Here is a 22066-nt window from a genome sequence, read left to right as displayed (position 1 = left end):
TCGCGCCTTTGCAGGCTCAGGGCATGAAAATATTGCCATACCTGGATGACTGGCTGATCTGTGTGACATCTCATGCTCAGGTGGCCCAGGACACAGCCCACCTGCTCTCTCATGTTGCCTGGAGCCCTCTCAGACCATAACCTTCATCGATGTGGCACTGGACACAAGCACTATGAGGGCCTGCCCCTCCCCTCATCGTGTGGACGATATCCTACAGCTTCTCACCCTCTTCTGCAGGGGCAGGTTACTGCCTTATGTCACCTTTCTACGTCTCTTGGGAAAGCTCACGTCAGTCCCTACTGTTGTTCCCTTGGACTTGCTGTCGCTGCACCCTTTGCAGAGGTGGCTGAACAGCTTCCACCTCAATGCCAAGTGGCACAGACACCTGAAGCTCAGGGTGTTACGGCACTGTCTTCTCTCCCAGGCTCAGTGGCGGGGCAGGGCTTATCTGTCCAGGGGCGTCCTTATGGGCTCCATCCTGTCCCGGAGAGAGGTTGTCACCGCAGATGCCTGCCCCATGGGTTGGGGTGCAGTGTGGCAGACCGCCCAGAACACATCAACGTGCTGGAGCTGCAAGCAGTGCATTTGGCCCTCAGACACTTAACTACACTTTTAGCCACGCCTAAAAGGGAAGTACGTACTGGTCAACCATCAGGGAGGCACCAAGTCTGCACAGCTGCTGCAGGTGTCCCAGGGCCTCCTGACATGGGCAGCCTCCCATCTGGGCAGCCCCCCATCCGAGCAGCCTGCAGGCAATTTACATACCAGGAGAGCAGAATCCGCTGGCAGACCTCCTCTCCAGCCAGAAACCACCACCGTGGGAGTGGTGTCTCCACCCAGAGGTGGTGCACACAATCTGGGACCTCTTCGGCAGGGCAGAAGTCGATGTTTTTGCCTCGGAAGACTCTACCCACTGTCCCCTCTGGTTCTCTCTCACAGAGTGGACCAGCCCTCTGGGTCTGGATGCACCTGCGCAACCTTGGCCAGACGGTCTGCTGTATGCTTTTCCGCCACTCCCTCTGATTCTGTCAGTACTTCACAGAGTACTTCTGGAGGGTCACAGGATACTGCTGGTGGCCCCCTTCTGGCCAGCATGGACATGGTTTCTTCTGCTCCACAAGCTCTGTTGCCGCACGCCATGGCGCCTCCCTGTAAGGAAAGACCTTCTATCTCAACTGGGAGGGCAAATCTGGCATCCCAATCCTCAACGCCTGCAGCTGTGGGTCTGGCCGCTGGAGGGCCCGAGCCACTGCTAGGTGGGTGTACTGATCATGTCAGTCAGACCATCCTGAATGCCAGAGCACCATCCACCCAGTTGCAGTATGGAAACAGGTGGAAGCTGTTCTCTGCGTGGTGTGCAAGCCACGTTGAGGATCCAGTGCATTGCTCTGTGCAAATTATTCTCGAGTTTGTACAGTCCCTCTTGGAGGGGGGGCCGCTCTCCCTCCACGTTAAAGGTATACGTGGTGGCAATATCTTGTCGACCCAGCACGGTTGAGAATGGCACAGTGGGAAGTCATAGCCTGGTGTCACTCTTCCTGAGGGGGGCTCGTAGGCTATGCCCCCCAAGAGTCCCACGGGCTCCAGCATGGGACCTGCCTGTTGTGCTGGACGCCTTGTGCCAACCCCCCTTTGAACCCTTAGAGCAGGCAGGGCTCAAGTGGCTGTCACATAACTGTGTGTTCACACCGAACACAAATTCAGAAAACAGTTTCCATTCAAAGTCTATGCAAATGCGCGAATGACGCGAATTTTCAGTCGGGCGGCATGAATGAGGTGAATGCGCAAATTCGCGTTGCGAAATTTCACCATTCGCGCATGTTGAAAATATTCAACTTTGGCAAAAAAAATCGCGTTACGACAGCCAGTCAGCGTTGAGGATGTCCCGACTTCACGGCTGACTGTGAAGATGGTGGACAAGTTGATTGTGGGAACCTGGTGCTATATGACACTACGTGTCAAAATTACAGGAAACGGTTGAATAAGTTGGTGTCCATTCGTGAAATTCTGTCACTGATCCTACCTAGCAGGTCGTTAAACTGGCCAGTCATCCGAAAATACCGCTGGAAGCGGCAGTTATCCAGACGCAGCTCCTGGAGGAGCTTAATTCACCGAGCTGTGCTCGCCTCTAGATGGTGTTGTTAACCCAGATACGACGGCGTTTAGTTTTCCGACGTATTTCAGCCTTCCACAGCAGGTAAAACGCAGCAGTTCTTTGAATATCCATGGTGAAATGGTGGGAAGAAACGTTGGCGGAAATACTCGCTACTCGGGCAAGTGAGCGAATTCGCGTATTTGCGCGAATGACACAAATGGACACTAAAATGATCCAGCGTCAAATTCGCGCGAATAACGCGACGTGAAATTCGCATTCGCGTTTGGTGTGAACACACAGTAAGACTGCTTTTCTGCAAGCAGTTATCTCGGCATAGCGTGTTAGTGAGCTACACGCACTGTTAGTTAGTCCCTCATGCCTGAGATGGAATTCGGATGGCTCGGGTCACATTGTGGCCGAATGCGGCTTTTCTCCCAAAGGTGCTGTCCGGCCCACAGCTCAACCTTCCTGTGAGACTCGCACAATCTGACCCTCCGCCAGGGGGAGGGGGGTCATGCTGGTATTGTTGTGCCCCGTGCGGGCCCTATCATTATATGTTGCAGCCACCGCAAGCATCGGGTGTTCAGACCAGCTCTTTGTGTGCCACAGCGTTCCTAACATTGGTTGTGCTCTCTCAAAGCAGCAGCTCTCCCACTGGATAGTGGACGTCATACGACACACCGCCCCCCACCATCTGATGTGAGGTGCCATTCCATCAGGAGTGTTTCAACCTCATGGGCTGCCCTAAGAGGAGTGCCCCTGGAGGCTATATGTGCTGCCGCTTCATGGGCATCGCCTACCACACAGGTGTCAAACTGATCCAGTTAAGGGCCGTGTGGCTGCAGGTTTTCATTCCACCCAAGCAAAAGCAACACCTGAATCTACTTAAATCAATCAAGCTGTGTCCACACAGCTCATTGGTTGGATCAGGTGTTGGTTTTGCTTGGGTGGAATGAAAACCTGCAGTCGCACGGCCCTTTACTGGATCAGTTTGACACCCCTGGCCTACCACCTTTACAAGGTTCTACAGGGTGAATGTAGCCACTCCCCATCCCCTGAGTACAATTCTCCTACCGGAGTCCTCCGAGTCCACCCGATGAAGTGTGTACTGGGGATTCCTCGTAACTCTGCTGGTATTGGTCACTCAGTGTTATAAGCACCACCCTCTGGCGGTCAGCAGGGATGAAATAGAACGAGAGTTACGAATGTAACTACGGTTCTATGAATCCCGAATGACCGCCAGAGCATTCTGTCACTCAGAATCCTCGCGTTGTCGCGAGAAGACTCTGTAGGAACAGAACCCCTGATGACACTGGAAGATATTGCCTATCTTCTCATACTACGATTGCGCATGCGCAAAGGGAACATTCGCTTTAAGCACCGCCCTCTGGCGGTCATTTGGGATTCATAGAACCGTAGTTACATTCGTAACTCTCGTTTTATCCATTAGAGGGGGCTGTTGGATTGTTTGACTTCAGCTGCTCTCACAGTGCTGTGATAAAACAATTTCAAAAACATCCCAAATACATACAACTACATTATGGCCTGGAAAAAAGAAACAAACCATCATAGTATTTTTTTTTATATATCTACGATGGCTAAATAGCTCCAAAATGTAAGCTAGGTAACTAAATGAGCAATTCTGGACATATTGAGGGTTGGTGAATCGCTCCCAGGTGGATATAAAGTTGTGTGGAGGATGAAAATAAACATGTTACAGTTAGACATTGACATTTTACAGTTGTAGATTTGAATTGTGTTTCTTTTGCTAGAATTATTCAGAAATACAGTATTTAACATTTCAAGTAGTTTTGAAAATGCAAAGCATTGTTAGATTTTTTTCTGTTTTGACTGCATTTGAATGAATGGTGTGATCAGGAAAAATAAACATATTAATTCAGCAAATTAGTGTCAGTGTTTGCATTTACCTGATATTATTCTACTCTTTGTGCTTGAATCCAGAAGTTACTCCGTTGAGACAGGAAGTTACAAGCCAGTAACTGAGAGAAAATTTAGCTGAAATGCAGGCAGCAGCATTGGAATAACATGTAAGGAATTGAAAGCCCCTCGTTTAAAGCCGTTCCATAGAAGCCTGCTCATAAGTGTTCAACTGTGCAAATTACATTTGAGTGACCTGTTGCTGGTGATGTATCTAAACATCCCTCACCCATTGTGCACTGTAATGCACAATGCCTTTTATAATAAACCAGTTATCACATGCTATTGCTAGCCATGCAAGAATTCACTTGATGTTCTTGCAATGCTTTAGCCTTACAACCCTACACAACTTCTAAGGACAGTTGAGTTAATGTTGGCCTTGCAGTGAATGGTTGCTGCTGGGGAACTTGTTTGGCTGCACTGTGTATTAAGTTGAGCAGTTTACAAGAAACGGCTGGGACTTTAAATGGATAGTGAAAGGAAGTTGAGAAATCTGAACCATTTCTTTAAAATTCTTTGTTTGTGTAGTTCTTGTTTCCACTAGGGGGTTAATTTGAAAAATCTCTGTGAACACGTTATAAAACAAATTAACCAAAAATATAGACCCAGATGATAGGTCTCTATTTGCAGTCAATTAGTTTGGATTCTAGGTGCTCCTAAATTCTTGTAAATTATTTGTGTCATGTTTTGTTTCATTATCTCCTGCTCTGTGCTCCAGAGACGCTGGCCATGAAGGGTTTAACTCTCAACTGTCTGGGTAAGAAGGAGGAAGCCTATGAGCTGGTCAGACGAGGCCTACGCAACGACCTCAAGAGCCACGTCTGTATCCTTCCATCAGCCCCTCAGGGTCCCTAGTGTTGCCTCACACCCATTTAGATTAGGGTTCCATTTCAAATGATTGTAGCAGTGCAACTGTTCTGTGAGCCCAGAATCCAATTTGTATTATGGTTGTTAGGTCACGGACAGGTTCGGTCCATTTTGATTTGTGTGTTAGAGAGGAAAAACATTCCAAGTAATTAAGAGCAAAATTCCTAATTGGAAAGTATAAGCATTTTGACTTTGAGATTCAGTGAGAATAACCCTTTCGTGTTTATTTGTTCCTGAAAGGCTTCAGCCAATTTTGAAAACGTATCCCTTTTTGTTTTAGTGTGTGTTCATGTAGATGTATCATTTAATTATTGTGTGTTTCCTGAACCCACTCATCCTCATAGGCTGGCATGTGTATGGCCTGCTGCAGCGCTCAGACAAAAAGTATGACGAGGCTATTAAATGTTACCGTAATGCTCTCAAGTGGGACAAGGACAACCTACAGATCCTTCGAGACCTTTCTCTGCTGCAGATCCAGATGAGAGACCTGGAAGGCTACAGGGTGAGGAGCATCAGAGAGATGAGCATCTTAATGCAGGGATGCGGTGGATAGACAGGTAGAGGAAGTTCTTTCTCTACCTGCCATCTGGATAACCAGTTGTGTGTGCTTTTGTGGTTGTCTTTCTGTAGGAAACTCGGTACCAGCTGTTGCAGCTGCGTCCAGCCCAGCGAGCTTCATGGATTGGTTATGCTGTAGCCTATCACCTGCTGGAGGACTTTGAGATGGCTGCTAAGATAGTTGAGGAGTTCCGTAAAACGCAACAGGTGGGCTAAAAATGTGCACTACTTGAAAGAACCTTGAACAGTTCTTGACACTGCAGTGTGTAGACTTGAATAGTAGAGTAGATGATGAAAGTAGAGGTGTCTCAAGTCACTCAGAGAGATGAGTGTCTGGGCTGATCTTAGCATGCTATAGTACAGTTTTAATATTTTGGGTTGTCTGTCCTTTGGTCTCATTCTCATGAATGCAACATCTTCGTATTAATGCCTTGAAGGAATTTTACATTTGTACAAATTCTGACTCTTGGATTTTGATAATAAAGTGTCTGACTGACCCTGATGAGATTATAACCTTGTATCAGTCACATAGTGTAACAGGAATATTGTGCAGTACCTTTTGAGGAAGTTAATATGTGTTTGACACATTCCAATCTGTCAGTGCCTACAGCAGTTATCAACTGCCACAATTCCTCTCATGTATGTGTGTCTCCAGACATCTCCAGACAAGGTGGATTACGAGTACAGTGAACTGCTGCTTTATCAGAACCAGGTTCTGAGGGAGGCCGGCCTGTACAAGGAAGCCCTCGATCACCTCAACAACTATGAGAAACAGATCTGTGATAAACTTGCTGTGGAGGAGACAAGAGGTAGGTTGGTGCTGCCATTTTTAAAGCAACATTGTCTTGGAGGTGTATTTAGGTAGCGATACTGCGAGGATCAGCCATCTCTACATCTTTGTGTGTGGCAACATCATCGCTTTTCAGCGCAGAACTCTTGTTCTGTACTGTGTAACTGTACAAACCAGACAGAAGAGCATTATCCATGTTCTCAGAGAACTTCTCTTCAAGGACAAAGTATTTATGGTACGAGCCTCGCCCATATGTCTGCCTGAGGTATACAGCTCAGAATAGTTTATGTAGCAACAACATGCTACAATCAAAACAATCCTGTTTTTATATTGGTCTGTCTCTAATTTTCTTGTCGTCATCATTCTTCTTCCCAGGAAATCTATGTTCCTGTTCATGAAAATACAACAGACTGTGAACAGAAGTCCAGAGCTATGCCAGTCTTTGTCAACTGGCTCTGTAGGCCAATAGTTCTGATGGTAGCGCTACAGTGAATGTTAAGGCTTTAAACTTGATGATGCCTTACCTAATCATGATTTTTGTGTGTACGTGCGTGTGTGTGCGTGCGTAGGGGAGCTGCTGCTAAAGCTGGAAAGGCCTGAGGAGGCTTTAGAGGTCTACAGGAAACTTCAGGAGAGGAATCCGGAAAATTGGGCCTACTACCAGGGCCTGGAAAAGGCCTTAAAACCAGGTAACAGCTGCACTCCTTAATGTGTCCTATGCGTATTGCGGTGTTTAATGCTGCAGAATTCTGAATATGTATCACACATAATCTTTAGCTCTGCATGACATCTACAGAGATCTCAAACACATGCATGTAATTTTGCTTTCACTACAGCTGTGACTACTGCATATCGTGTTCTTTTTCTGTTCCAAGTGAAATAAGAGTCAAAATGACTTGACAGGAATGAGGAGATAGTCTACCTTCTCTACAGCTACTAAGAGAAAATTCTTTGGCTGGCTGTACACAATGAAACTCATGCAACCAGTTGCAAATCGCAACCTAGCGAGTTACAGTATATCAACTGGAAATCTTCACTGAAGCTGCTTCTTTTTTTTCCTGGATGATATTACTTCAGATGTATTGTGTCACTTCTGAAAATAATTGCATCCTTGTCAGAATGTCTGTCCCAGAGAAGAGGAGGATTATCAACCTTCAGCTCCCATCTCCTTCTGAAGCATTCAAGAAGTGTCCTGAGTTGAAGTCAGGGATATCACATATATCTACAACAGTGTACAGCAATACCAAATGAAACATGTGATATCTGAACATAGATGAACATTTGAACACCATTGTTTTCTCTGTTGTGTTGCATACTTCTATCTGCAGTACATTTGAAATAAAATGAAACACAGTTTCTCAAGAAACCAAACCTTAAGGAATGAAAATGAATGTTAAGATTTACTTTGGTGCGTTTCTCTGTAGACTGCACCATCTTCTTGTTTCTTAGAAGGACCCACAATATGGCAGTGCATATGCAGACATTGTGTCCACATTGTTCCCCTAAGAGCTCGGCTGTAATGAGTTCATGGTGTTGCAGTAACATTATAGCACAGTACAGTACCTCACAGTAAACTTGTAATGCTTGGCCAGCGTAAATGTAGTTGTGGCAACCCAGACTGTTTACTGTCTGTTTGCATTTACTTTTAGTTTGTATTTGTGTGTGTTTGTCTAGGAAACATCGAGGAGCGTCAGAAGATATATGAGGATGCCTGGGTGAAGTTCCCTAAAGGCCTGGTTCCCCGAAGGCTGCCTCTTAATTTCCTCACAGGTAAACCCAGTCCAACCTGCAAAGTACAGCCTGCACGCTGTCTGCTTTCCTTTTGATGTTTCTGTACCAGCCACCTCACTGATTCACATACAGCAGAAGGATTATGCATCATGGCTTTCAGACCTGATAGGAAAAGCACAATTTCATTTAAATGACTCTTTTTTTTAATGAAATTGTTGCGTGCAGTTGTTTCCAGTACTATGAGTAAGATGTTTAATCAGTCAATCAGTCGAAAAAGAGATAATCTGCCCTTTCCTGAGTTAACAGATGCCAGGTCACAACGCATATTTATCAGGGAACAAAGTTTCATTTTGTAGTTTTGCTAACCAAAAATTGTCAAGCTTAACTACAGCATTGAGAGTTCCCTCGATATTTATGGAGACAGCTGGACACAGGCATGTTACAGTGACCGGAGATTGCAGTAGCACAACACTTGATGCCACAAGTTGAGCTGGTCTTCGACAAAATTTTGCATTTCAGTGTCTTCGTCGTGCCCCTGTCACATTGTGCATCACTGATGTCCTTCTCTGCCATGTGACAGAACAAAACAGACTTTACTGTGTCATGAAATTGTGCTGGCAGGGGAGAAGTTTTGTGAATGTCTGGACAGCTACCTCAGGATGAACTTCAGTAAAGGCTGTCCGCCTGTCTTTACTACTCTCAAATCCCTCTACACTGATAAAGACAAGGTAAATGGGGACGTTGACAGTTTGTGGCTGCGTACTAAATTTTCCATCCCTAAAAACAACAGCAGTTTAACTTGTTTTCTCCACACAGGTTTCAATAATTGAAGAATTGGTAGCTGGCTATGAAACCTCTTTAAAAAGCTGTAGAATGTTTAGTGAAAACGGTGAGTGTTGTTTGGTCATTGATCTGTTTCTCTTGTCCTTACATACTTTATTCATATAAGAGCCATGTTTCCGGCCATGTGTTGTATCATTTTGATTCATTTGCTAGAAAATCCAGCCAAATGCTGTTGCACATTTCCATCGAATACTGGCTTGATCAGTGGCAGCCAGAGAATTGGATTTGATCTGTAGTGACCAGCGTTGATATTGTTGCAGGCTGCCACAAATCAATGAATGCTGTACATAGATAAATAAATTGCAAGTATTGAAGTTGTTTCCAGCAAACTGAACAGCATATTAAAGCTGATGTTTCTGGAGTTGAAGTGTGAATCCAGACATAATGTGTGTTATGCTAAATGTGTGTATAGATGACAGGAAGGAGGAGCCCCCTACCACTTTGTTGTGGGTTCAGTATTTTCTGGCACAGCACTTTGACTTCATAGGGCAGCCTGGCATCGCCCTGGAGTACATCAACGCTGCCATTGATAGCACACCCACACTCATTGAGCTCTTCCTCATCAAGGCAAAGATCTACAAGGTGCAGTCTAACCTCCAAATGTGCTCATGGAGTTCACATATTTGTTCCTTTTTTATGGTGTTTACATGTCCTTGTCTCTGCAGCATGCGGGAAACATAAAAGAAGCAGCTCGCTGGATGGACGAAGCACAGGCCTTTGACACTGCTGACCGCTTCATCAACTCCAAGTGTGCCAAATACATGTTGAAAGCTGGCCTCCTCAAAGAAGCAGAGGAGATGTGCTCCAAGTTCACACGGGTATGACAAAAAGGGTGGGAGAACGTGTATGACAAGAAGACAAGTCCTCCTCGACATCGTACTTCAGAGTAGTAGTTTGGGGTTTCGTGTCAACCAAGGTTGCCACAATGCCAGAAATTTGGTAGTCAGTATCTGTCATAGTAAAGTTGAACCCTGTTACACTTGGAAGTCAGAGAGGTAAAGGATACAGATAGTGAAATGCTCGAGGCACTAAGTAAAGCTTTTCCTTGAAACACCATAACCCCCCCCCACACACACACACCTTTTACGTACAGTTTATTTTTTATTATAAAATGAGCTAATAAAGTTGTTTGTGGTTTCAGGAAGGCACATCAGCAGTCGAGAACCTGAATGAGATGCAATGCATGTGGTTCCAAACAGAGTGTGCCTTGGCCTACAAGGCCATGAACAAGTTTGGAGAGGCCCTGAAGAAGTGCCATGAGATTGAGAGGGTGAGTCTCCAGCGATCCGTGTTGGGGAAGCACTGCACTCTACCACTGGAGCCATGGACAATGTTGTTTAATCATCATGCTTATGTGTCACACGCAAAATCACAACAAAAGTTCTCTCATGACACTTTACTAGTAGAGCAGGTCCAGCACCTCACTCCTTCAATGAATCTACACCCAACAATTCTCCATCAGCAGCACATCCTGCAACAGTGGTGATGAAAACCTTCCTTTTAACAGGCAGGAACGTCAAGCAGATCCAGGCTCAATGGGGACGGCCTTCTGCTTTGACCGGTTGGGGGGAAAGAGAGCAGGAGAGCGGGGCAGAGACAAAGACAGATAATGGAGGAAGACAGATATGCGGAAGGAAAGAGAGGAACAGAGATAAAGAGACAGAGAAAGGAGAGACAATGACTAAGAGATAGGGATGTGAACAGGCTGGATGGAGAAAGATGGCAAACAATAACAAACAGCTACAAAATAATCACATCTTCTGGTTGAAAACAAGCAATCATTCCTGCATAATATGAGCAGTTATATGCTTACAAACAGAATACTGATGCTAATGCTAATACAGTATCAAGAATACTGATGTAAATATTAATAGAACTAATACAGATACTAAGGGTGGCAGCTCGAGCCTCTTCAGGTCTGCAGCCTCCAGCAGCAGCACCTGTCAGGGATCTGGGAAGTGGGAAAGCACAAAGTCTCCGGAGAAGAAGAGGAGTTAGTAACATGTATGAATACAGGAGGACAGAGAGGACTATAGAGAAGCCCAGTGCACCATGGGAGATCCCCCAGCAGTCTAAGCCTATAGCTGCATATCTAAGGGCCAGCCTAAGCAGCCCAACTATAAGCCTGATCAAAAAGGAAGGTCTTTAGTCTGCTCTTAAAGGTCGAGAGGGTGTCTGCATCCCAGACTGAAACTAGGAGACGGTTCCACAGGAGGGGAGCCTGATAGCTGAAGGCTCTGGCTCCCATTCTACTTTTAGAAATTCTCGGAACCACAAGTAACCCTGCATCCTGGGAGCGAAAGGTTCTAGCTGGGTAATAGGGGACTATGAGCTCTGTCAGGTATGAAGGAGCCTGACTGTTGAGGACTTTGAATGTTAGAAGGAGAATTTTGAATTCTATCCTAAATTTGATAGGGAGCCATGCAGAGAAGCCAGTACAGGAGAGACCTGGTCTCTTCTACTAGTTCTCGTCAACACGTGGGCAGCAGCGTTCTGGACCAGCTGGAGAGTCTTTAGGGACCCACTGGTGCTGCCTGATAGGAGGGAACTGCAGTAATCCAGCCTGGAAGTGACAAAGCATGGACTAGTTTTTCTGCATCCTTTAGAGACAGCATGTTGAGCACAGCACACAAAAGAAAGCAGTCCTGGAGATTTGCTTTTATGTAGGAGTGAAAGGACAGATCCAGATGAGAAAAGGCTTTGCTCCAATAAGATTCAGTGTGACACTCCTGTAAACCTCCCAGAACATTCCACCTCAAATACCAGTACAGAAGGAAAGAGAAACTCAAGCAAAGGTTCCTTTCCATAATGTCTTCATTCTGAGCCTCAGAGGTAAAAATAAACCTAGTCAGTGATTGAGAAAGTTGGAACCATTAAAATATTTGTCAAAATATTATGCTGGCTCATGTTCAACAAGTGCCAAAGCACTCAAGAGGTGTACTATAATGGAGCAGTTGTACAAGAAGTAATGAGTCCGTTGGTCACCAATGAATTTGTGTCTGAATTCAGAAGCCCACCAACTAACAAAGCTGATGTAAATGCTTTCTGACGTCAGCATTTTGTGGAGATCACAGACGACCAGTTTGACTTCCACACCTACTGCATGAGGAAGATGACCTTGTGCTCTTACGTGGACCTGCTGAAGCTGGAGGACGTGCTGCGCCAGCATCCGTTCTACTACAAAGCGGCTCGAACTGCAATACAGATCTACCTGGCCCTGCATGACAAGCCCCTGACAGATGACAACAAGGAGAAACACGCGGACACTGGTTAGACACACACACGCGCGCACACACACACACACACACACACACACACACACACACTGTTAATTCGTGTTAAGCTTGGTTTATGCTTCTGCGTCACGGCGACGGCGTAGACCCCACACCGTCATTGAGCATTCGAAGTTCTGCTTATGCTTATCCAAAATGAATCCAAAGTAATTTGATTTTGAAAATAATAAAATCTTTGGATTTGTGGTTGGGCAGTTTGGCTTTTTCAGGATCTGACGCTGATTTTTAGAGAGAGGGGAGGGTGATGCTTGACACACAAAGCAATTATCATGATAATGTTCTTGTTTAGTGCTAATAAAATATCTCAAACTAAGTTTCAGTGTACCGGACAGTGTTTGTCAGCAGAGAGCAACATCTACTTGTTTCCTGGAAGTAGCGAGCCCAAGTAATTAAAAACAGAGTAATGTTAGTGCAGACATCTGAAGACGTGAAGTTCAAGTTAGTGCCTCACTGAAACCATGTGATGAGAGCGTGTTAAGCAGCTGAGTGCTGCGTAGGACTGAACATGTGATGCTTTTTCAGTCTGCATTCTCAGTGTGTAATAATGCACATTTTTGGTCTCAACTGTTTAATTGTTCATGAAGACGATTTCACAGAAAACATGATTTTTAATGGACAGAATGATTCTGTAGCAACTATAGCCCTGCTTTTTTGTGCAGAAATGCACAGGAAAATGTGACAGTTCCGACTTAAGTTCGGTGATTAGTTTAAAGAAGCAATAAGATGATGTTACTGTTGCTCTGTGTAGAGAATCTGACAGATAAGGAACTGAAAAAACTACGGAACAAACAGCGAAGGGCCCAGAAGAAGGCACAACTGGAGGAGGAGAAGAAAAATGCTGAGAAAGAGAAGCAGCTGAAAAACCAGAAGAAGAAAAAGGAGGATGATGACGAGGAGATTGGGGGGCCAAAGGAGGAGCTCATACCTGACAAACTGGTCAAGGTGGGCTCACATTTACCGCGTCTTTCAGCATGACAGACAAATGAAGCATGTCTGTCCCCGGTTGAATTGATGCATTTACATAATGTGACATGCTTAATCTCCCTTTTCTAGCCAGAGAATCCCCTGGAGGAGGCGGTGAAGTTCTTGATGCCTCTTAAGAACCTGGTACGAAACCAGATTGAGACTCACCTCCTGGCCTTTGAGATCTACTTCAGGAAAGGTGAGACTGACACTGCCAGCCTGCTTGTTACAATGCCTCATACAGTCTGTAAGCAGAACACTTCATATCTTGCAAGCTCCTGCATTGTTGGCCTAAACTAACTTCCATTTTGCTTCCAGAGAAGTACCTGTTGATGCTGCAGTCAATAAAGAGGGCTGTAAGTATGGAGCCTTCGAACCCATGGCTGCACCAGTGTCTGGTTCGCTTCTTCAAAGGAGGTACAAAAGAAGTTCATGCCGGAACATTTTCTTTATGTCAATAATCTTGAACTCTGAAAGTGTCATTTTTTTCTGTGTGTGTGTGTGTGTGTGTTGGGGGGGTGCGTATGTGTGCAGTGAGAGAGTGTGCAGACATGTCTGAGGCAGTGAGAACGGTGTTGAAGCAGGAGATAGCTCGGCTGTTTGGGGAGAGCAACCCACAGAGCTACAACAAGAACTTCCTGAGTCAACATGCCAACTCCATTCCTCACCGATTGGCTGGTGAATAGCACACACTCACACATGACACTCAAACGCTGCACTCGGTTGTCATCCGACTGATTCAGTTTATTTGGGGGTATCTGTCCTGTACTCGCCATATTGGTTTGCTGATTTTGCTGTCGTTAAGTATCTGTTAAATGCTTTGATCAACTTTGCGCATGGTAATTTAATTTGGTTTCATTGGAGGGATGGTTGAATGATGTGTTAAAGGTGCAATGGACAACATTTAAACCTCACAGTCCTCCTCACTCTGGTTACGCTAATCTATTACTCTGGTTGCCAGGTTGACACAACTAACCACATATGGTCAGAGTTTGAATAGCAGCAGTAAGCTTGATAATTCATGTGGTCCATCTTACTACATACATTTCTTGATGTTGTCACACTCCACCGTTGACAACATGATCCTGACAGAGGCCTAAAGTTGGTAACGTGTGCAGTTGCTATTGTTAGTCATCAGACGTTAGCTTAGCCTTCAGCAGACAAGTGGCAACCTCAGCATGGCTTTTCAGCCTAGGTTGTTTAGTCTTTCAGTTTAGACCAGAAATGCTGAACCAGTATTGACCCTCATGGTGCTCCTGTGTTTCTCCAACAATACTTGAGACAGATAATGGAAAGAAGCCTCACGTTTCTCTGCTATTTCCCCAGTCAGTCCAACTCTTGGCAACTCCTGAGCTCGTAAGGACAGTGAAGAAATATAGATAACACATGATCTCAGCATGTTTATGCTAGTGGCTCAGAGAGCCTCAACGGTTTATCAACCAACTTGCTGGAATGTAAATATTATGTATGTGTATCATATAATTTTGGACCCGTTGAAATTTTTTTAATAATATTTTCACCACCGTGTTTTTTCAGCTAAATTTATGCTTTCAATCTGCACCTTTTCTAAATGATCCTTGGAAGAATTTTTTTCTTTTAAAAATAGCATGTTTTCTTCAAATTATCGTCCTTTGCACCTTTATGGAAAGATTGTAAATTTCTTTTATAACATTCCAAGATAATTTGCACTAAATACACATGTATGTAAAAAACTATTCTCCAAATTTGTATTTTGAAAATGATAATAAATCAAGTGTTTTTAGGAAGTGAGAAATACTTTAAACTGTTAGCTCTTGTTGCAAAGAATTATCCATAGTTATATAGGTGCACAGCTGATGTATGACATTGTTTGTAGAGAATCCACTCACACAGAATTAGATTGAATAAGTCATCTTCATTGTCACTGGTTCCTGATCCAGCTTTTTAAAACCAGTTTCTCTCCTGTACCTTGTATCTAAAGCCCCTTTCACTCTGCACCAAAAACGTGGGTCAACGTGAGTTTTTCAGCACCCTGTAAGGGTCGACTCGGCATTTCGACCTGCGTCGACCCACTTGCCAAGCGACCCGGGTGTTTAGCGACTGTGTTCAGCTCGGCTCGCCGTGTCGTCTCAGGTTTCACGCTACCTTCCTGTCGCATCCTGATTTTGTCACTGTGCCACCTGTCAGGCTTCGCCTGTAGCTTCTTCGGCTCCCTTCCAGACAGGCCAAAAACTCAATCCTCCTGAGCTGAATTAGCGCTCGGACAGTTTCCAATCTGCGCCGAGTTTGTATGCTTTGCAAAAGAGACAACATTGCAGTGCACGCAACAACAAGGCTAATGTTCAACTCGGCGGCGTCCACGTTGTCGTTTGTTTACATCTCAGTATTCCGGTGCACGTTCATGTGTAATGATGACGTCAGAGTGATGACGTATCAGAGAGAAAAACACAGGCACGCAGCCTCACAGTGGGAGTTCAGACTTCTGGAAGCTTGAATGCGCCCTAATGCCAAGCAAACGTGGGTCCACAAACCCGCGTTGACACGTGTTTTTCAGTGTGAAAAGAGTATAAAGTAGATCACTGCATCCCTGGATCTTATATTTAAACTTAAAAGGCTTAAGGGAAAAATTCTTTGATTTCAAGTTCCCTCATATTGATCAGAATCAGAATACTTTATTCATCCCCAAGGGAAATGCTGATATTTATATATTAAATAAAATTGAATATGAAATTATTTCAGTAAATGTTATTGCAGTATATTAATGTTTATAAACATGCCATAAACAGGAAAAGAAGTCTGAGCATAGCTGAAGAAAAGGCCGAGGCCTCTAGTTAACATACGGTGGAAGCTTGGGACCCCATGGCAGCGAAGTACTTCAACTTAGTACTTGGTGCATCAGGGTTTAGTAGTTACGACTATGCTGATTGTTGTTGTAAGGTGTTCTTAAACAGTTTCTACAGCTTCATACATTCACACATAATGTTCAGAGGAAAAAATAATGTCATAGTTGATGTGCGGAAATTTTCACAGTCTTAAAAAGTGTTGACATTACTTTCAAAACGGTTTACTACAGTTCCTTAGCATTCTGCCCAGTGATGCCACTGTGCAGATTTTGTCACTAGATCTGTCAAATTTCTAGACCCCCTTTTTTTCGGGTCTTTGGGAGGATGTTTGTGTTGACACCAATACATCTTAGCAACGAAGGGATGTGAAGGCAGTTCACTCCATTGCCTCTTTCATGTCCTGACGGAGCTGCAGGGTCTTTCCTGAGCCTCTTCCCAGTCTCCAAGTACTCACTCTCACTGCTCAGCAGCACAGTAATCCTGGCTGCAGCCAGAACAGAGAGGATCCCCGCCATTTTGATGTCAGAAGTTATTTTGAAGAGTGAGATATTCTCACTCTAAAGTCAAAGCAGTTTTTCATTCAGTTCTGCTTTTTGTTCCGAGTTATTTTTTTCACGATTGACTGTTTGATCGAATTGTGACATAAAATAAGAGCAGCAGAAAAAAGTTAATTTGTAGGTCAAAACATCTATCCATCCATCCATTTTCTATACCTCTTATCCGTGATATCCAGGGGGGTGACTGGAGCCTGGAGGTGAAAGGCAGGGTACACCCTGGATGGGTATTTTTCATGGATGTTTGTCCACTATGTAATGTCCATTATATGTAAATTGCTTAGCGTGCAAATTAGTGGATGATATCATCGAGTGACTTGTAGCGGGTCTTAGGACAGTCCATAGCTCCTTTCCTGACTGGGGAGTTGGCAACACTGATTCTGCCTTCTGCATAGCTGGTTCTGGATCTGATCTGCTTGAATGAATGCTTTCTCTCTCACTCAAATGAAGGAGAGGCTTTGTTTAGCAACTAGAGCGTTCTCAGATTTCAGGTTCAGGTCTATATCTTCAGTTCCAGTTCTACACAGCTGTCCCCGACATTTATTTGCTTTATAACATGGACTTCTTCTGCCTGGTGCACGCTAAAAGGTTTGGAAATCTTAACTGATTTAGAAATGCGAGACCCCCCACACAGGATGAGAAATAATGACAGATTTGAAAGTTAATTTTCATGAATGTGTGGTGTGCAACCAGGTGACCAACACAGCACAGCACACTGTAACAGATTCTGTCCAACCAGGTGACCAACACAGCACAGCACACTGTAACAGATTCTGTCCAACCAGGTGACCAACACAGCACAGCACACTGTAACAGATTCTGTCCAACCAGGTTCTCGACTCTCAAAACTTGAAAATGTCATGCTGTCAAACATGACTTGAGGGCAAACTGATGTGGCAAGTTTAAACAAAGCTAGATGCAGCTTGCTTTTAGCTACGTGGTACATCCATCGCAATAAAAATTTTGGTCCAACTCCCCTCCTTGTCAGTTCGATTTTGTTAGGCTTTAAAGGACATGTTGTATACACAGCCATGTCGTTGCCTCCGACCAACCAATTTGGCCTCCGATTCTAAGTTCCATCTTCAGACAGCTCGTTTCCTAATTGGCTATCGTTCTGTTCCACTTGACAATCCACAGAGTGCACACTCATCTGTCCATGGTGTCACACACACACACACACACACACACACACACACACACACACACACAATCAACAGGATTTCTCATTGTAAGTGTTGGATTGAATATGTTTCATATTTATGATGTCAAAGGGGGTTGGCCGCAGTTGTTGTTCAAGCAGACTGGGAAGAATAAATCACGCTCTGCACTCCTCACACCACAGGAAGATCTGAGATCTTTAGCTTGACAAAGGGAATCGGCCCAAAATAGTTATATGAATAGATTATCTTCATGTGTGTATTCTGCTTAACTCTCATTCTGTAACATGTAGTTCAGAATGTAGAGCAGTTGTCTGGTCGTCAGTCCCTTGTTCAAACCTTAGCTCTCGCGGGTATTGTACGACCTGGTGAAAGCAACAAAAGAATTGTACTTCTGTTATCCCTGTAAGTCCTCATTTATTCATTGACCAACCCTTCTGAGGATGTTTGGGGGTCACAATGATGAAGTAGGATCGCTGTTCCTGGTCAGGCTACCGTCAGTGTCATTAGATTCGTGATCATCCAATCTTTCAAAGGGTACCTGAGGATTATACGTGAGACCATTTCCTGTCTTTGGTGATCACTTCCCTTACAATCTTGTTAAAAGGAGTCAGGTGTGTCAGACATTTGATACTCTTTAGCGCCAGCCGCACAGTATGACATGGATGGAAACACTCGGCAAAACTTCAGTGCAAACCGTACAACGATGCCATATCCTGAAACTCTGCGACACAAGTCAATCAGACATCATCAGCTGCGTTTCCTACTGGGTATTCCTGCTGGTTTGTTGGTAGACATCGGCCATAGCAGCGGTCACGCAGTGAGATGGTGATGCTTGATTTCTACTCTGTCCATGCTGTGTTTTTCCCAGGTTATCTCTTGGAAGACCGTGATCACGGCTGTCTTTGAACCTCTCTCACTGTGACACAGGACCACTGTTGTGGAGCCACGATCACAGATATCGGCACGTTTAGTTCTTTGGTTTGAGACGGCCCCAAAATTGCACTGTTCGTAGCTGGCTTCAGCTGAAATGTTGAGCTCAAACTCTGGCTTCTGTATCCTGACTGATAACATTTATTAACTCTTCAAAAAAATTTAAAATTTTTGGACCTTTACATTTCCCCGTTAAATCATCAGTGGTGAAAACATTTTCACCTTGACTTTGTCCTAAATGATACCAGTTTTTTTTGTATGACGTCACCACAGCAACTTAAGCCGCGTATCTGATAACTTGCCATGTAAACCCATGTAAATGAAGATGTCATGTTTATTAAGTCTATAGAATTAATCTGTAGGCAGGACATCTCTGCAACGCCACAATATGAATTCATAATGGTATTTTGACACTCTAATAGCCTTGAGCAAATATTGTGCATTCCTAATGTGGACCTTTCGGTTGATGGTGCCTTCTCTATTTCTCTTTTTTCCTCCTCTTCCCCCTAAATATTACTTGATTGTATAGAAACGGATGCCCAGACCAACTCATCATTGCACATCAGCCTTATTTCAATATCCCCACCCCCCCCCCCCCCCCAACAGTCAAAGCAGAAGGCCGTCCCCATTGAGCCTGGATCAGCTCGACGTTCCTCCTGTTAAAAGGAAGGTTTTTGCCGTCACTCTTGCCTGATGTGCTTGCTGATGGAGGATTGTTGGGTGTAGATTCATTGAAGGAGTGGTGCTGGACCTGCTCTACTAGTGAAGAGTCAGGAGAGAACTTTTGTAGTGATTTGGTGCTAAACAAATGAAGTTGACTTGAGTAATATGAGGACAGGATGAAGTGTAAATGAAACACATGGTCCAGTAACAGATGATTTAAGCTTTATGTTGTGACACACATGTTGTCTATAGGACATTGATGAGAATCACCTTCTTGTTGTTGGTTGTTTCCTTCATTCCAGCTGCTAAGATGATGGTCTACTTGGAGCCCTCCTCTGATAAGATGGCCCGTGAGATCGCCATGGCCCTGGATGAATCACTCTCTGGTCGAAGCCTCCAGGTCTGTGATGATGTACCTACATGTCAGGTTCACACTGGGCACACCTGTTGCCTCTGCTTGAGAACACTCCCTTGATGATGCACATGAACAGAGTTGTGTGTTTGTGTGTGTGTTTTAGATCTGCACTGAGGTGCTGAAGGCTTTGTGTGATGCTCAGCTGGGGGAGGGCCAGCAGAGGGCGGCTGAGGTTTACCGAGCTGCTTGCCATAAGATCTACCCCTACAGCTTAGCTTTCATGCCTCCTGGCTACCAAGACAACAGCATCACCATAAATGCCAACGGTGACCTGTCAGCAGGAGAGCATGATGACATGGCAAATGAAATGTGAGCTTGGAAAAGAGCAAAGAGGGGGATGAGAAGGTGCAAGCATGCTGCCAAATGCCTCAGTCAACAACCCATTTCCCCAGACCTTGCCCCCCTTCCCCAGGCTGTGGGCCACAGTTGCTGTGTGCCGCCCCTGCATTGCACTGATCTGGACGGACTGAGCGAAACAGAGGCGAAACTGAAGGGAGCTGCACAAAGAGGAAGATGATGCCTATTTAACTTTTTGAACCAATAAAAAAGGCCATGTCTGCAGTTGTTCTGTAACTGAAAAGAAAAACATGGATAAATATGATATGGGGAGGCGAAAGAGGACTCTGGGAAAAGTGGACTGGCTGGCTAAGGCAGCATCTGTAAACACAGTCTAGGTTTTCTATAACTTCTGTGTTTTCACGCCATGTCCTTCTTGTAGGTGCATCTGCCTCATGTTTTTAAAAGTAATTTATATATTACAAACTGACAAAATTAATAAAACAATGTTTGCAAAACCAAATGGTACCATTGTAATAATGCTGGTTATATTGGTTAGAATGTAAGCTCGTTTGCTAGAAACAGGAAGGCATCAAAACAGCTGCCCACACAGCAGTTTTCCTCTGCGCCACACGAGGGTACTGTCTACCAACAACCTGAGATAGTGGAGAAAAAGGTGATGAGCAGGAAATTACAATCTCCATGTCTTGCTGGACCCTGTTAGAAAACAGTCCAATGAAAAGCGTGCCTCACCTAGCCAGCTTAACAGAACAAACAGTGTACTGGCCCCATTTAGTCAACCATCAAGAGATGAATAAAACGAGATATTCCAATTGACTTTATTGAGATGTATGTAGAGTGAGCTACAGTCATTGAAATATACTGAGTGTTGAGTTAAGGAAAAACAACCTTTAGAGCGATTCTCTATTATGCTGTTGGAGGGAATGAATCATGCCTGAGTGGAATAGGAATGGGTCCTACAACATGGAAAGTATCAAAATCAATGGGTTATTTGAATGCATTTTCAATTAAAATGCTGGAAATCAGGTCTGTGGTTACCATAAGCATAGGATATTTTAACATTCTGTTCTACTGCACAAAATCCATTGGTAAATACCACTGAAGTTGATCCGTTTTTATGTGTCTTAAAAAGGCGGTTGTTGCTAAGTGTCTACGACAGCAGGTTGTCTCGGACACTAAAGGTAACCGTCCCCAAAACAGGAGCACAAAACTAGTTGTGGTGTTGTTGAAGTCAAATGTCCACAGTGTAGTTTAGTTGTAGCGTAACACTGGTATAGAACGATAGCACTCAAAAACCAAGAAAGCTGTTCATTTAAGAAGATTATCATGCTAAACAAAATGCAAGTCTCATCACCCTTTGCTTGCCGTTGAGCTGATTTTAGGCAATGGTTGAAAATGAAACGTAAAACTTCAACTGGGTTTTGGTTAAAGGAACTCAAGTGATGCAAACTTGGCCGATGGAAATATGTCATCCTGAATAGACTTTCCAGTGCTTATCAACTGATGCACCCCTTGACACCGACTGTAATGACACCTCAAAGTTGGATCAGACTTGAATGGTTTTTAGCACACCTCACAGTCTATGCAAACACTGACCACTTGAAATGTTCATTATCTATGGACTATTGATCGCTTGCAAACATTGATGAACCTAAGAAAGAAACTGCTAGCAGCTCTTTGCTTTAAAATGCATAGCAACATCGTTTTCACTTCAGCTGTGCACAAAATCCTCTGCAGGCAGGAGAAACTAATACCTGCTTTGACACTGCGTAGGAGCTCATACAAAGTGCAGTACTGAAAAGAATTACTACTAAACTATGTACCTTCTTTTCTCCGAAATGTGTAGTGTCACCAGAATCACTGAATACATTTATAGTGTCTTCATAGTTAAACTGTAACACTTCATTTTTGAATATTCAGTACCGATCATCAAATACATTTTTCTTTCTTTCAAACCAAACCCACATTTTGTCATATAATCAACAGCAGACCTTTAACTAAATACAGTGTGTGCAATTGCCTGGTTTTAATAAATACTGGTTTATTCAATTTAAGTTGGTTGAGAGTTTGAATTCTTTCCAATAGAAACAGATGAATATAAACCAGGGAAAACCTAAAATTACAAAATTACAAGGTTAGGCTGATAA

The 22066-nt window shown here is 44.2% G+C and overlaps 1 protein-coding gene across 1 annotated transcript in view; it reads left to right on the top strand.

Moving 5' to 3' along the window:
* Nucleotides 1-21947, top strand: part of LOC147250465 (N-alpha-acetyltransferase 15, NatA auxiliary subunit-like) — a 30689-nt gene extending 8742 nt beyond the window's left edge. The window contains exons 3-20 of the mRNA XM_086222750.1: nucleotides 4752-4856; nucleotides 5245-5402; nucleotides 5531-5665; nucleotides 6114-6267; nucleotides 6818-6937; nucleotides 7923-8018; nucleotides 8601-8707; nucleotides 8796-8868; nucleotides 9235-9404; nucleotides 9488-9640; nucleotides 9964-10092; nucleotides 11878-12091; nucleotides 12864-13057; nucleotides 13169-13277; nucleotides 13397-13495; nucleotides 13613-13756; nucleotides 19510-19607; nucleotides 19726-21947. Of these exons, the coding sequence (XP_086078876.1) occupies nucleotides 4752-4856; nucleotides 5245-5402; nucleotides 5531-5665; nucleotides 6114-6267; nucleotides 6818-6937; nucleotides 7923-8018; nucleotides 8601-8707; nucleotides 8796-8868; nucleotides 9235-9404; nucleotides 9488-9640; nucleotides 9964-10092; nucleotides 11878-12091; nucleotides 12864-13057; nucleotides 13169-13277; nucleotides 13397-13495; nucleotides 13613-13756; nucleotides 19510-19607; nucleotides 19726-19935 (2468 nt within the window). The 3' untranslated portion in view covers nucleotides 19936-21947. The remainder of the gene's footprint in view (nucleotides 1-4751; nucleotides 4857-5244; nucleotides 5403-5530; nucleotides 5666-6113; nucleotides 6268-6817; nucleotides 6938-7922; nucleotides 8019-8600; nucleotides 8708-8795; nucleotides 8869-9234; nucleotides 9405-9487; nucleotides 9641-9963; nucleotides 10093-11877; nucleotides 12092-12863; nucleotides 13058-13168; nucleotides 13278-13396; nucleotides 13496-13612; nucleotides 13757-19509; nucleotides 19608-19725) is intronic.
* Nucleotides 21948-22066: the final 119 nt, after the last annotated feature.

The sequence above is a fragment of the Aulostomus chinensis genome, chromosome 13 (genome assembly GCF_037954235.1).
Source record: "Aulostomus chinensis isolate RoL2024-O1b breed Wild chromosome 13, RoL_Achi_v1.0, whole genome shotgun sequence".
Lineage (NCBI taxonomy): Eukaryota > Metazoa > Chordata > Actinopteri > Syngnathiformes > Aulostomidae > Aulostomus > Aulostomus chinensis.
Note: the sequence above shows the minus strand (reverse complement) of the source record. Positions and strands in the feature narration are given on the sequence as shown.